At 40.0% G+C, this 12,149-nt stretch overlaps 1 protein-coding gene across 6 annotated transcripts in view; it reads left to right on the top strand.

Annotated features, from left to right (window-relative positions):
• The window catches only part of KCTD12 (potassium channel tetramerization domain containing 12), a 45,791-nt gene that overhangs the window by 18,745 nt on the left and 14,897 nt on the right, over nt 1-12,149 (top strand). The window contains exons 2-3 of one of the 6 annotated variants that reach the window (XR_009451351.1): nt 1,188-1,368; nt 2,168-2,307. The exons of 2 other annotated variants lie outside the window; for them this stretch is intronic. Coding sequence is in view for 3 of the 4 variants with exons in the window: in XM_059684865.1 (XP_059540848.1) it covers nt 4,426-4,460; nt 5,588-5,712 (160 nt within the window). In the remaining variant the exon portion in view is untranslated. Of the gene's footprint in view, nt 1-1,187; nt 1,369-2,167; nt 2,317-4,425; nt 4,461-5,587; nt 5,728-12,149 lie in introns of those variants that run through there. 3 more of the 6 variants (XM_059684865.1, XM_059684862.1, XM_059684867.1) reach the window with 3 other exon arrangements.

Here is a 12,149-nt window from a genome sequence, read left to right as displayed (position 1 = left end):
CACCCCCCTGCCCAGTGCACAAATTTTATGCACTGGGCCTCTAGGCTATAATAATAAAAGTATAATATGCTAATTAGACCAGAGGGCCGAAGAGTGGAACGACCTCTGGATGAAGCCAGGGCTCGCAGCTGACTGTGAGGGCTGAGGCAGCTGCTGAGGCTGTGAGGGCCAACCCCCTTGCATGAATTTCTTGCATCGGGCCTCTAGTAAATACATAAAACAGTAACATAGTCGTTTATTATCATTATCATGAGTCATGTACTGTGTGTAACTGTATGTGCTATACTCTTATACAAGTGGTAGTGCAGTAGGCTTGTTTGCACCAGCATCAGCACAGACACATGAGTAATGCATTGCTTTACGCTGCAACTCATGTTGGCTGTGACGTCAGTAGGTGATAGGACTTCTTCAGCTTCATTAAAATGTTATAGGACCACCGTGGTATATGGTATATAAGGTCCCATTAACCAAAACATTGTTAGGTGGTGTATGATGGTGTAAGAATGAGAATGACAGTATGAGAGAAGAAATGAAGAGCCATCAAACCAGAAGTATCTTGGAGAAAGTGCCCAATATTCTCTACAAGTAGCTGGTAAAGGCAGCTTGTTTTCCCACCTGGATGAACTGGCCTGAAGGATGCCTCTCACAGCCTTTTCAGAGGGGTATCCTTTATCTGCCTTTTCCAGTTTGGAAACCTTCCGGAGAAAACATTCCTTTCTAGTAGAAAGAGAATGAGAGTGAAAGCATTCTTTGTCTGCAGATTCCTGGGACGGCTTTGAAGAGACTGAGTAAATGACTGGTGGTGAGAATCTGTTCCATTTTCATTTGTCTCTGGCAGGGCCTGGTGGCAATTTAATATTCTTTATTATTATTTTACATGCAACTTCCTTCCTAGCTTATGATTCCTGTCAGAACTGTGTATTAGTAGCCATTAGTCATTTTTCTTGGGTTGGCCTATAATGCTTCAAAGGAGGGCTGGTGTATTTCAGTAATTTTGCTTGCAATTTGATTTGCGTTCTCTAGAATCCCAATTTAGTTTCATCAGCACATTTCAACATACAACAGCTGGGCCCCTGGATGGGCTCATTTACATACATTAGCAGCTGAAAGCCAAGCTCCAGCGACCCAGAAGATAGACTGATATTTTCTGGGAGATTCACCTGACATTTTTTTCTTTTTCTTTTTAGAAATAAACCCCGCCTCCCTATTTGTAACTGTGTCAGTGACAATATCCTGTGAATGATTAAAACAGAACAAAACAAAAAAAAACAAAACTGTTGGTCTCCAGACAACTTTTAACCTAAAATGCTTTGATAAAAAGCCTTGCAGGATAATCAGAGGATATGTTGTGTCCTACTCCAGAGTCAGGTAAGAATATTGTCCCAACCCATTGATACCATGACAATAACCTGGTGTGTGATAACAGGAAAGGAGCAAAGGGGAGACTAGATAATTTAGGCATGCCGTTTATACAGCTTTGCCAGGACGCTGCAGTTAACATTCTCCAAGTCTGTTTCCTGCAGATGGCTGGGGGAAAAGACTGGACTAAGGCAGTTTAGACATGTGCCCAGGAAGGTCTGGATGATGTGGGAGGATGCCCACCTGTCAGTCACACCTGGGAACAAGTCAATGGCTAGAATAGGCCTGGTGACTGCAAGGGTGTGAAATCTGAGATACTTAGGTCCTGAACAAAGGAAGTTTTCTCTCTTGCTCTTGGTGCTCTTGGCCCTCTCGCACTTCTGGCTTGTGGGGCTCACATGCCCTGTATTCTCCCAGATGGCCCATAGCCATGTGGACGCCACACAATGGACTAATGGACTTTAACTGGCCTGAAGCTACATTGGACTCAGCTCCACCCTGGAAAGGAAACTCTGGACACTGGCCTTGCTTTCAGTTCTGCTAAAAGCCCCCACTGCACATTTTCTAGGACTGGCTTAAAGACAATGGTACTTTGCAAACTAAGGGATATAATTCCATGTAAATAAAAACCACTCATTCTCCCATGTCAGTCTTAGAAAATTCCTTTTCTCATGATATCACAAGGACCCCGTTCCCACTGGTGACGGAGTAATTATGTTAGGGGCAGAAATAGAATAGCGGGGGCTAGTTATAATTATAAAAAATATTAATCATGCTCTGTTAACCGTGATTGTTCTGTTTGGATTAGAGAAAGCACATTCTAACCTGGCTGAGAGTTGCCCGCCCTGGGACAGGAATGCAATCCATTCTTCTTTTTCTGAGGATGGCCTGTCATCATGGAAAGATGAGCAACCTTGTTGCTGAACCAATCTGGTCTCGGAGGGCCGGCCATTTACACCCGCGCGCCCCCCCCCCCCCCCCCCCGCCCGCCCCAGCCTGCATCGCCTATAACCTATAACCATTATATCTTGCCTACTTCCCCATGCTTGTAATTCCTACTTTTCCATGCAATCTTTGTCTGTTCTACTCTCTACTCAATATAAGCAGCTGGCTTATGGGAAGGGGACAGCAGGATTTTGTGGACAATCTACTGCTCTCCTGTACCGTCAGCTTCATTTAAATAAACGTTCCTATATGATTCAACTCTGTCTCTGCTTAATTGGCTCAAGTTGTGACAGGGAGCCCAGACTCACAGGTTATCCAGTTTCAATTCCACCCATCCAATCCTTTGGCGACACTATTATAAATATTTTTATTATTAAATAAATGGTAGAGGAACCAGCTTCTTAATTGGCCAGTGGTTGGCTAAAGGCAGATAATCCATTAATCCATAAACATCACTGTGACTGAGACCCTGAACGTGACACTGGACAGTCATGGCATGAGAAGGACATTGTGTAAGCTCTGTGGAAAACTTGGAATTCTTTTCACCATTTCCTTTGCTTATGTTTAATTCTTGGACTGTGGTTTTGGTTTGTGTGGTAGGCTGAAAAATGCTTCCCTCTGCCCCACCTCCCTCAGAAATATCTCCATCTGAATTCCTGGGCCCTGTAAGTATGATAAAAGTATCTTTGCAGATGTTGATTGAGTTAAGGATTTTGAGATGAGATTATTTGGATTATCTTGGGGGCCCCAAAATGCCAGGATAAGAGAGAGGCAGAGGGAGATTTGAGCACAGACAGAAGAGGAGTAGGCCTGTGACCACAGAGGCAGAGACTGGCCACAGGGCAAGGAATGCTGCAACCACCAGAAACAGGAATTGGCAAGGACAGGATTTTCCTAGGGTCTGTGGAGGAAATGTGGCCCTGCCAGCACTTTAATTTCAGCCCAGTGAAACTGATTATGGACATCTGGCCTCTGGACTGAGTGAATTACTGTTGTTTCAAGCCACCATGTTTGTGGTGATTTGTTACACAGTTATAGGAGACTAATATAGTCTATAAAAGAATCTATCCTGTGGTCCTTGGACAGGTTGTTAGTTATTCTAGTATATCAGTGTCAGTGTTTTTAGTCCCCCCGACCCGGGAAATGAATTGTTAATTTACTTGATATTTTTCATTTGGTATCTCATTTATGATCCATTTATTTTACTGAATCCTGACTGTTTGGGCAAGTAGGGACCAGAAGAGTAGGTGAATAGCAGGATCATTTGATCTCCTGAAGGAGGTCGCAGACATGGGACAAAACGCTTGTGAACAAGTAACCTGGAAGACTCAATATCCCAGGAAGGAGAGAGAATATTATCTGCTATATATTGAACATTTATAATTTCATCATTTCACTCCACTTTCCAGTTTCTATGAGAGAGATAGACCCACTGTATTTTATCAACATAAATTGTGTTGTACAGGATACCTTAGAATTGGATTACACTCTATGGAATGGCTATTGGTATGAGTTACAGATTACTATGATTATGAACTGAAGTGGGAAAATACAATTGTGACATCCTATTCTCTTTGGCCAATAGCAGAACACTGTCAGCCTTCACCTACACTTCCTCTGTTGTTATTTGGGATTCACTGGGGCCAGTTCGTTAATTATGAGGCTCTGTTTTATAGGTATCACTGAGGATAATGTGGGCCCTTGGGGAAGTCTATTTCCATAAAGTTGTGATGTCCAGTGAAATGTTTCAAGAAAAGCTAATGGATTTTTGGCTTTGGTCAAAGATCCTAGAAATATGGATGAAACAAACTGTTAGAGATTTTAAAAAATGTTCTTTATAAAAGCACTTCATGAGTTTTTCTATTATGAAATTAGAAAACATAACTCCTTTTATAATCATTGACCTCCTCATATAACATTAACTGCTCTTAAAGAGGACAAGTTAGAACATAAATCAAGTTGGAAAAACTGAATGGTTTTCTTTTGCAAAGAATTCTAATACGTACTATTTGCACCAATGCATTTGCTAAAGATATCATAAACATGTATTTTTGAAGACATATTTTATAGCAATTATTGAATGAATTCTCAGTTAAATGTAAATGATTCTGTTTTCTCTAGTACCTTCCTGATGAAAATGGGAGCTCTCTGCAAAGGTAGGTTTGAGCCATGGGCAGAGAAAATCTATACTTAAATCTTAATTTTCTTTGTAAGTACCTAGGAGTTTATAGTTTTCATGTGCTCTCTCTTTTTCTTCCATAATTTATTTCAGGGCATTGTGGTAGATACTGATTGAAGCAAATAAGACAATGTCTTTACTCTCAAGTATTTTATCACCACCCTTTTGAATTCTGAAATACAGAGCAGTTGTGACCAAGGTGGGCCTGATATCAGAATAAGAGGGGAGAGCTGTTTACTTCAGAATGGATCCTCAAACCTCTAACAAAGCTCAAGAATAAGTTAAATTTTCCTATGTTGGGATATGGGTTATGCATATATAATTTTTATTTATAAAATAAACCTTTGATAATGAAAATACTGAAGAACAATTACGGGCTTTGCTCTGAAGGGTCAATGTGAGAATTGACGAGAGAGATGGCATATGAATTATGGATTTTCTTTTTCCAGTGAAATCTCCTTTATCACAATTCCCTGTGAAATGTTATATTGTGCATATTGAAGAGAATGAGAATTAATTTAATTACCCACCCTCTTGTTCATTATTTATTTATTTATTTTTATCCAGAAGAAAACACTGAATTTTCTTGTACAACTAATTCAATGCAATTATCATATGACCAGTCGAAAGATGTGACAGAATAGCATGCTATGAATATTTGCTTTATGTGATCAGTGTTTCCAAGTAGGTGTAAATGCAATTTTGTTAAGTGAAACTATGATAAAAGCATATAGAACATTTTTGTTATTTAAGATGTTCTAATGTATACAAGGAGCATGTTTTCTTTATCTAAGGCAATACATATTGACTTACCTGTCTTAATACTACATACTAAAAACATAAGAAGAAGGATAGTAAAATAATATCATCTAAAGTAGAAATCTACCAAGCTAAAGTGATTACATGGGTGGTTGGGTTCTGGAAAGGAAATTAAAATGAAGGGAAATAGAAAAGTAGTCTCTTTGAATTTGGGATAAAATGTCTTTTATGTTTGAAGAAGTAATGTGGGTGCTTGGTCTGTGTGTGGAGAGAAGGGGAGGGGCATTGGGTTGTGGGGAAGGTGAGAAATCACAGGGTTTTAAAACTCAGGCTTTAATCTTCCAGTGGTCCTTCCTGCCTTTGCTACACACTGTGAGTCCTGCTGCTCATTTCTGACTTCACGCAGTTTTGAATCTTTGACATGGGCATTGCCCAGCTCCCACACTTGGTCAGGAGTCTTGGCTATTTAAGAATTCGGTGCTGGAGCTGAGGTTCTCATCTGATTGTCAGCCAAAGGAGGTGTGCCAGAGCACAAAGCACAGGATTTCCACACAGAAGACCCTGTTTTGAATCCTGGCAACGAACACTTATTAAATCTGCGACCTTGGCAAGTGATTTATCTTTTTTGTGCTTCAGTTTTTTCAGCCTACTCACTATAAGACGAAAATACTTCTTTTTTTTAAAATTAAATCTTTATTGTTCAGATTATTACATTTGTTCCTCTTTCCCCCCCCCATAACTCCCCTCCTCCCAGTTCCCGCCCCACCCTCGCCCTCACTCCCCACCCACTGTCCTCATCCATAGGTGCACGATTTTTGTCCAGTCTCTTCCCGCATCTCCCACACCCCTTTCCCCCCCAAGAATAGTCAGTCCATTCCCTTTCTATGTCCCTGATTCTATTATGATCACCAGATTATTTATTCACTTGATTCTTAGATTCACTTGTTGATAGATGTATGTTTGTTGTTCATAATTTGTATCTTTACCTTTTTCTTCTTTTTCCTCTTCTTAAAGGATACCTTTCAGCATTTCATATAATCCTGGTTTGGTGGTGATGAACTCCTTTAGCTTTTCCTTATCTGTGAAGCTCTTTATCTGACCTTCAGTTCTGAATGATAGCTTTGCTGGGTAAAGTAATCTTGGTTGTAGGTTCTTGGTATTCATCACTTTGAATATTTCTTGCCATTCCCTTCTGGCCTGCAAAGTTTCTTTTGAGAAATCAGCTGACAGTCGTATGGTTATTCCCTTGTAGGTAACTGAGTTTCTTTCTCTTGCTGCTTTTAAGATTCTCTCTTTGTCTTTTGCTCTTGGCATTTTAATTATGATGTGTCTTGGTGTGGTCCTCTTTGGATTCCTTTTGTTTGGGGTTCTCTGCGCTTCCTGGACCTGTAAGTCTATTTCTTTCACCAGGTGGGGGAAGTTTTCTGTCATTATTTCTTCAAATAGGTTTTCAATATCTTGCTCTCTCTCATCTTCTGGCACCACTATAATTCTGATGTTGGTACGCTTGAAGCTGTCCCAGAGGCTCCTTACACTATCTTCATATTTTCGGATTCTTTTTTCATTTTGCTTTTCCAGTTGGGTGTTTTTTGCTTCTTCGCATTTTGAATCTTTGACTTGATTCTTGCGCTCCTCTGGTCTGCTGTTGGGTGTCTGTATAATATTCTTTATTTCAGTCAGTGTATGCTTAATTTCTAGTTGGTTCTTTATCACAACATTGAGGGTCTCATTAGATTTCTTGAGGATCTCACTACATTTATTGGCGGCTTCTAGACAGTTCTTGAGAGACCTTAAAAGTGTGGTTTTGAGCTCTATATCTTCCATTTCTGACATTTGCGTCCTGTTTCTTTGTCTCCGCATTTTTTTTTTATCTTTTCTTGGTGCACCCCCTAGTGGTCTTTGTGCGCAGTCTTGTAGTTAAGCCTTGATTGTTGTCGGCAATGCCGGTGGTGATTTGACCTCCAGGCTAACTGGCTATGAGAGTCCGCTGTGTCTGCAGTGGGAGAGCTTCTGTGCTGGATCTCTAGGGCGGTGCTAATCTAGCGTTTGCCTGAGGCTATCCAGCAAATGGCTCTGTGCAGGGCTTGGGCGGGGCAGGTCCCTGGGGATCTACAGGGCGGGCTGAGCGAGCAGTTATGGCTGCTCTCAGTTCCGTCCCTAGGGGCTCTGCCTCACAGAGTCCCAGCAACCACTGCAAACCTCGGAGAGAAAGAGTTCCGACCAAAGCCAGACTGTCCCGCTTCTCCCGTTTGAGTCTGGATCCCTAGAGACTCGCCTGGATTTGGAGCTCAGAGTCTGAAACTCCCTCCTGATTGAAAACAACAACCGCGCCCTCCGCTGCCAGCCCGCTCCGCGCGCGCACTCCGCACCTCAGTATTTCACTTCAGCACTGCGCCTCCTCTGAGTCTGGGTATGATATTCTCTTTCCTCCTAGTTGTAGAATTTCCACTCAGCCAGCCTTCCTGTGGTTCAGGATGATGTCCGTTCCATCTTTTAGTTGTTTTTTAAAGTGGTTGTTCGAGGCAGCAATCTCCTGCGTTAACCTATGCCGCCATCTTGGTTTCTTGAAAATACTTCTTAGTTTTGTTTTAAGCACCATATAAAATAACATATACTATAAGTAGCAGGGACTCAAAGCTTGTTTTTTTTGTTTTTAAAGAACACTTTGTTTGGCTAGTCATTGAACCACCTCCTCTTGGTGGTACTGAGTGTAGATCGCTTAGAGATATTTCACCAATATTTTATTCTTTTGAAATAATAACAAATGAGCAGAAGAATTAAGGACTTTCATGTGCATATGCCTGCATAGATACCCATATACACACATACATGTAATATTTTTTTGAGGAGACATCTTGTCTTTTCCTTCTCTTTTTTTAAAAAAAAATATTTTTTTCTAAGATTGGCTTCTATACCGCCCTCCTCCCGCCTCCTCCCCAAACACACAACATTTTTTTTCTCAGACTGAAGTTAGTGAGCTTATTTCAAATTTGGACATTGGCATAGGATTGCCAACAGGGGCCCCAGACAAAGTTCTGGATTTTGCTTTGGTAGAAACTTTTTGATAACCCTTCATGGGTGAGCCCCACTCTTGCTTCCTATGACTTCCTGTTTCTACCTGGGGACAGCCAGCGTATGATGCTGCTTGTGGCAGGTGACCAGGCCAAGGATCTAAAAAACCCATTTCTCAAGAACTAGGACATGAATTCGGTTTATGTTTCTTGGGAGGAATTTCTCTTTGTGAAGAGGAGTGGGTTAGCCCATTTGGGAAGATTCTCAGGGCTGGAGGACGTTTTTAGTTGTTTTCTTCCTCCTACATGAAATCTCTTCCAGGATTTGTAGGTGGAGCTGAATGTTTGCAAATGAAGGTAACAGATGTGATTTATTTGACCTGCATAGAATTAAAAAAAAGAAGAAGAAGAATTAGCTGCTAATTTTCAAAATCAGTAGATTTCCCACCCAAATCTAGATTTAAGTTTCTCCTGAAAAATATCTGGCAACATTCAAATAGGGAAAAAATTGATCAAGGACAGTTAGAAGGGCAAGTGATCCCTAGTCCAGACAGTTCCCTCCCATCTGTGTGATTGCTTAAGTTAGCTGTTTGGCCCTTGAAGGCATTTGGATTCGCCATATCCACCCTACACTGAGCATCATTTACGAACCTCTACCTCTCCTGGCCGCATCTTCCCTCTTCCTGCCCTGGCACCCACCCACACATGTATGTTTTTCCAGCATAGCCCATGAGCTCAGTGAAAACAAGAACTGTTCTTTAGAGAAAGAATAGGGCTTACCATGGGAAACCAATGATATTCAAAACCACAAACCATAATTCCAGAGATGTCAGTTCTGTTTCCTGTTTCTTTTGATATGTGAATAATCTTAGTTTTGAAGCTAAAACTATAATTAGAACACTATAGTGGTAGTAGTATTATGGAATCATGTAAAAAGCAGTGGAGATGGCAAATAAAGGTTGGAATGAAAAAGATGGAAAAAGATAAATCAGGCAAATTTTCATAAAACAAATGCAGCTGTATTAATTTATTAAAAAATAGACTTTAAGACAAAAAAGCCTTACTAGACATAAAGACACCATGTTCAATCTCTTGAATAATATAACAATTTAAAATTTGATGCTCCAAATAATACAGTTTCAAAGTAAGTAATGCAGAATTGCTGGAACTGTGAAGAAAAGGAAACAACTGTGTGGCCACAGTGGGAGATTTTAACACCTCTGTCTCAGTAAGTAATATAATTCGCTAACAACAAAACCAACAAGGAGAGGGAAAATTTTGAGCAACATATTAACAAATTTGATCCAATGGTCACATATAGGACATCCAAGAACTGATGAATATACTTTTTTAAAAACAGATGGGTTATTTATAAAAATTGATACATAATGGAAATCTAAACAAATTTAAAATATTACCAAAGAACTTACATACTTATATGCATAGCCCATGGACACGGGCAATAGGATGGTGAAGACGTGGGGGTGGGTGGCTAAGGGCAGGGAGGAGAGGGGATGGGGGGGAGGAAATGGGAGATATCTGTAATACTGTCAACAATAAAAAATATATATAAATAAAAAAATAAAATAAAAAATAAAATAGGAAAAAAATTAAATCATACAGAGCATGTTTTCTTTCTTTTTAAAAATACATTTTTATTGATTTCAGAGAGGAAGGGAAAGGGAGAGGGAGATAGAAATATCAATGATGAGAGAGAATCATTGATTGGCTGCCTCCTGCATGACCTCTACTGGAGATTGAGCCCACAACCTGGCATGTGCCCTTAACCACAATTGAACCCAGGACCCTTCAGTCTGCAGGCCAACACTCTATCCACTGAGCAAAACCAGCTAGGGATTTTCTTTCTTTTAAAAAAATGTTTATTGTTGAAAGTATTACAAATGTCCCCCTTTTTCCCCTGACTGACCCTCTACAGCCTGCCTCCAAGCCTCGCCCCAGGCCTTCACCACCCTATTGTCTAGGGCCATGGTTGATGCATATATGCATAGTTTTTTGGTTAATCTCTTCCCACTCACCCACCCACCCACCCACCTGCTCCTTCCTTCTGAGATTCATCAGTTTGTTCCATGCTTCTTTGTCTCTGGATCTATTTTGTTCAACAGTTTATTTTGTTCATTAGATTCCACATATGAGTGAGATCATGTGAATCTTGTCTTTCTCTGACTGGCTTGTTTCACTTAACAAAATACTCTTCTAACCACAAATTAATGAATTAGAAATCACTAACAAAAGGATCATAGAAAAAAAATCAATACATGTGGAAATAAGAAAAATTTTAAGTAATTCATGGGTCAAAGAAGAAATCATAACAGAAATTAGAAAATATTTAGAATCACACAGAAATAATACTACATATAAAAACTCATGGGGTACAACCAAAGATGTACAGATGGGAATTTTTAGCTATAATTTTATATTTTAGAAAACTTTAAGCTAATACATTATAAAATATAGATGAATTCCTAGAAAAATATAAATTCCCAAAACTGACTTAGAAGAAAGAAAAAGCCCTTCTACAATGAACACTATAAACTTTTACCATTAGTTTTATAAAGTCTTTAAGAAAAAAATATCCATCTGGAAACAACCTAAGTTTCCATCAGTAGATGAATGGATTAGAAAACTGTGGTACATCTACATGATGGAATACTATGCTGCTGTAAAAAAGAAGGAACTCTTACCATTTGCAATGGCATGGATGGAACTGGAGAGCATTATGCTAAGTGAAATAAGCCAGTCAATGAAGGAAAAATACCACATGATCTCACTCATTCATGGATAATAAAGACCATTATAAACTTAAAAAAAAAAATCCAATACTATGCAAAAATAGAGAATAAAAAAAGAGGAATAGTGTCTAGAATAAAAAACTCCTTAGAATCAACATGAAAAAGAAAATTCATGGAAAATGATGCAAAAGAGTTGAACATTTCACAAAAGAGACTTTTCTTTTGGTATTTTTGTATTTTTAAAAACAGCTTTATTGAGGTACATTATAAACTGGACATATTTAATGTATACAAACACTACATCACTACAAACAAGGTAATAAGATATTCATTTCCTGCAAACATTTCCTCCTGCTTCCTTTTCCTCTACTTTCTTCTATGATAAAAACACTGCCTGGGATCTCTCCTTTTCAAAGATATCTAAATTTATAATACCAAATTGTTAAATATAGACACTATATAGTACAGTAGATCTCATGAGAAGATCCTTAATCTCAAACCCTCTCCTACCCTTGCCCCTCCATCCCTGTCTCCTCTCTTTCTTGTCCAGGGACCTCAATGGTCCTGTTCATTGGCATATTCCAGAGCATAGAAAATAAAAACAGGATCTCTTTCATAGCTTATTTTCAGTAAATATTTATGTAAACTGTAATAAATGCACATAGTGAAAATCATCCAAATGGGGAAAAAAAAGCACAAAGAGAAAGTGAATGGAATAATAAGAGAAGGAGGCCAAAGATGAAACTGGAACACTGACATGCAAAGCATTCAAGAGTTCAGGAGAGGCCCAAAGGGTAGGCGGGATGAAGAAGGGTGTCCAGGATTGTACATCAGAATCAACTGGAATATCTTTGGTGGCAAGGAACTGAACATCTAACCAAGAGTGGCTGAAACAATGGGCTTTTATGATCTCACTAGAGGCCCTGGTGCACAAAATTTGTGCACGAGGTGGGAGGGGGTCCCTCAGCCCCACCTGCACCCTCTCCAATCCGGGAGCCCTCAGGGGGTGTCCTACTGACGGCTCCCCATGGGGAGCGGGCCTAAGCTGCAGTCTGGCCTCTTTCTGCAGGAGGCAACTGGGCTGATCAGGGGAAGGTGCCACCCCCATCACCCCACTGCTGCCGCCTCTGCTGGCCACCTCAGCCA

This window comes from Myotis daubentonii, chromosome 2 (assembly GCF_963259705.1).
Source record: "Myotis daubentonii chromosome 2, mMyoDau2.1, whole genome shotgun sequence".
In the NCBI taxonomy this organism is placed as follows: Eukaryota; Metazoa; Chordata; class Mammalia; order Chiroptera; family Vespertilionidae; genus Myotis; species Myotis daubentonii.
Note: the sequence above shows the minus strand (reverse complement) of the source record. Positions and strands in the feature narration are given on the sequence as shown.